Source organism: Rutidosis leptorrhynchoides, chromosome 2 (assembly GCF_046630445.1).
Source record: "Rutidosis leptorrhynchoides isolate AG116_Rl617_1_P2 chromosome 2, CSIRO_AGI_Rlap_v1, whole genome shotgun sequence".
Classification (NCBI taxonomy): Eukaryota; Viridiplantae; Streptophyta; class Magnoliopsida; order Asterales; family Asteraceae; genus Rutidosis; species Rutidosis leptorrhynchoides.
In genome coordinates this window covers 171,907,017-171,909,316 of record NC_092334.1, presented here as the reverse complement: position 1 = coordinate 171,909,316, position 2,300 = coordinate 171,907,017, and the positions used below count along the sequence as shown (strand labels likewise).

Genomic DNA, 2,300 nt, shown 5'->3' with positions numbered 1-2,300 from the left:
ACAACTAACTACTTATTAACAATAATTCATGGCATTCAATGCATCAAATATTCATTTCAAGCTTATCAAACCCTAACCCAAATTCACCAAAATCACTAATCATGTTTATGAAGTTTTCTAAAATAACCTACACATCAAATTGAAGCTAGTGATACTAGGAACACATTTAATACATGCATTTATAACATTTAACAACATTCAAGCAACCAAATCACCAAATCAAACACACCAAAGTTCATATTTAAGTTAGTTATTTCAAATAACGAAATCGAGCATATAAATCATATAATCATGTTAGACTTGAGCCATAGACACTAATTAACAACTTTATAACTTAAAAACATCAAGAACACAAAATCTAGTGATTTTAGAAAGTTACCCAAACGAGATGTAATCGGTATGGAATCGAAGAGGAAGTTGCAAGGAGTTCAAATATGTAATTTGTTTTGATTGAAGCTTGCTTGAACGAATTTAGATGATGATTTCTTGGATTGGAGATTGAGAGAAAGTTTGAAAGTATTTAATGAAAATGGAAATGAAATGAAAAAGAAGAATGGGGAGGTGGGGTTGACTAGTCAAAAGCTAGTCACCTCTTTGGCATTTTGGCAAAACTAGTCCCTCGAGTTCGGTTGCGGGTGCGTGAATTACCTAAATGAGATAATTTAAAACGCGTATTAACGGGAGGTGTTATAAACATATAACGGACTTTAAATAATTAAACAGAAAAGTAAATGAAAAAAGGCGGGATGTTACACTTCAATGGTGTTTTCAAAAATTCTTTCGACTATTAAGTGTGTACCATTACATAAGCCCTTTGATTGATCAACGTTACGAAGTAACATTATAGGAACTCCGATTTTCAACACTAACTTGTGATTTGGAACGCCTGGTACCCTTAAATTGTTTAAGATTTCAGGAGAAAAAAGTTGTTATGCCACCAAATCATCGACTTCATGAGGGCATAGAGCATCAGAACTATAAAAAACAGTTTCTGGTTGTTTAATTGTAGATAAAACAAACTCATTAATTTCATCTACCTCAAGATTCATTGGTGCAAGTATTGCTCTTTCCTTAAAAAAGTTAGAATTCCTGAGCTCCTCATGTATAGAAGGATACGTTGAATTTACAATCGTTTCAATTGGGTTGTTACTTGAAGTCAGTAACACATCCTCAGGAAATTCAACATCCGCTTCTCTATCGTTGGGCAGATTGATTTCCCCTCACCAATGTCTAAAATCCATTTGGCAAATTCAGAAATCTCATTAACGTCAGAATCGGCAACGCATTGAAGAAGTCGCATATTCTTAGTGAGCTTTGGGACTTTGCATTCATGCCATAATTCAGACGAGTGAATCGAAGCATATACTGTTTCTGCTCGGCTACCTTTCGGGATAACCGGTAGGAAATGGCATAAGTCGCCACCAAAAATAACTACCTTTCCACCAAAAGGCTTGTTGCTGTTTTCTGAACGTATAATATCTCGCATTGTTCGCTCAAACGCTTCAACACAATGTCTATGCATCATAGGGGCTTCATCCCAAATAATTAACTTTGCTTCATTTAAAAGACCAGCTAACTGACTATCTGGTTGGATGTTACAAAAAGAATCTTCAAGAACATTTATAGGAATTGCAAAGCGTGAGTGTGCAGTCTTACCTCCAGTCAGAAGCAATGCTGCTATACCACTTGATGTGACATTGATTACAATATCACCACATGATCGAAGTGCAGCGCCTAATGTTTTTCATACAAATGTTTTGTCTGTTCCTCCATAACCATAAAGAAAAAAAGTACCACCCTCATCCTTATCAACAGCTTCGATAACAGTATTGTAAACAGACTTTTGTTCGTCAGTCATATAAAAAATAGAGTTGCATGTTCTCTGACGAGAGTCTCTTTGTCATAAGAAATCTCATCTTGAGTCATCATGTTGCACGAGTAATCAATGTACTCATAATCAGGGAATGGCATGTTTGGAATATTCTTTAGGCTATTTCCAGAACTGTTCAACAATCGTTCGATCTTTGCTAAATCTAGGTTGTAGAGTATCTTCTTCAGTTCATTTTCATCTACATGAAAGATATACTATGCTAAGTATATTATGAACATGTTATATAACATATACAAATAAGTATATTATGAACATGTTATATATCACACAGTTTTTTTACAAAGACATTATAGTCTGTATATTATCTATGATAATTATAAAAATAAAAATGTATAATATATTTTAAAATTTGTTTTACATATTATACATATAGAAATGGAAAATGTATATGCTAATAAAGTGAATTTAA

General features: G+C 33.5%; 1 protein-coding gene across 1 annotated transcript; it reads right to left on the bottom strand.

Annotated features, from left to right (window-relative positions):
* Nucleotides 1-1,156: 1,156 nt before the first annotated feature.
* LOC139888424 (uncharacterized) lies at nucleotides 1,157-1,858 on the bottom strand. Its single transcript, XM_071871434.1, has 2 exons — nucleotides 1,795-1,858; nucleotides 1,157-1,734 (listed from the first exon to the last, which is right to left on the bottom strand). The coding sequence occupies exons 1-2, from the start codon at nucleotides 1,856-1,858 to the stop codon at nucleotides 1,157-1,159; spliced, it is 642 nt and encodes a 213-aa protein (XP_071727535.1).
* Between the last annotated feature and the right edge of the window lie 442 nt (nucleotides 1,859-2,300).

Coding starts and splice junctions, on each gene's coding strand:
- LOC139888424 (XM_071871434.1), bottom strand. CDS start 1,858: ATGACTGACGAACAAAAGTCTGTTTACAATACTGTTATCGAAGCTGTT. Junction 1,735..1,794: donor TGTTGATAAGGATGAGGGTG/GTACTTTTTTTC, acceptor GAAAAACATTAG/GCGCTGCACTTCGATCATGT.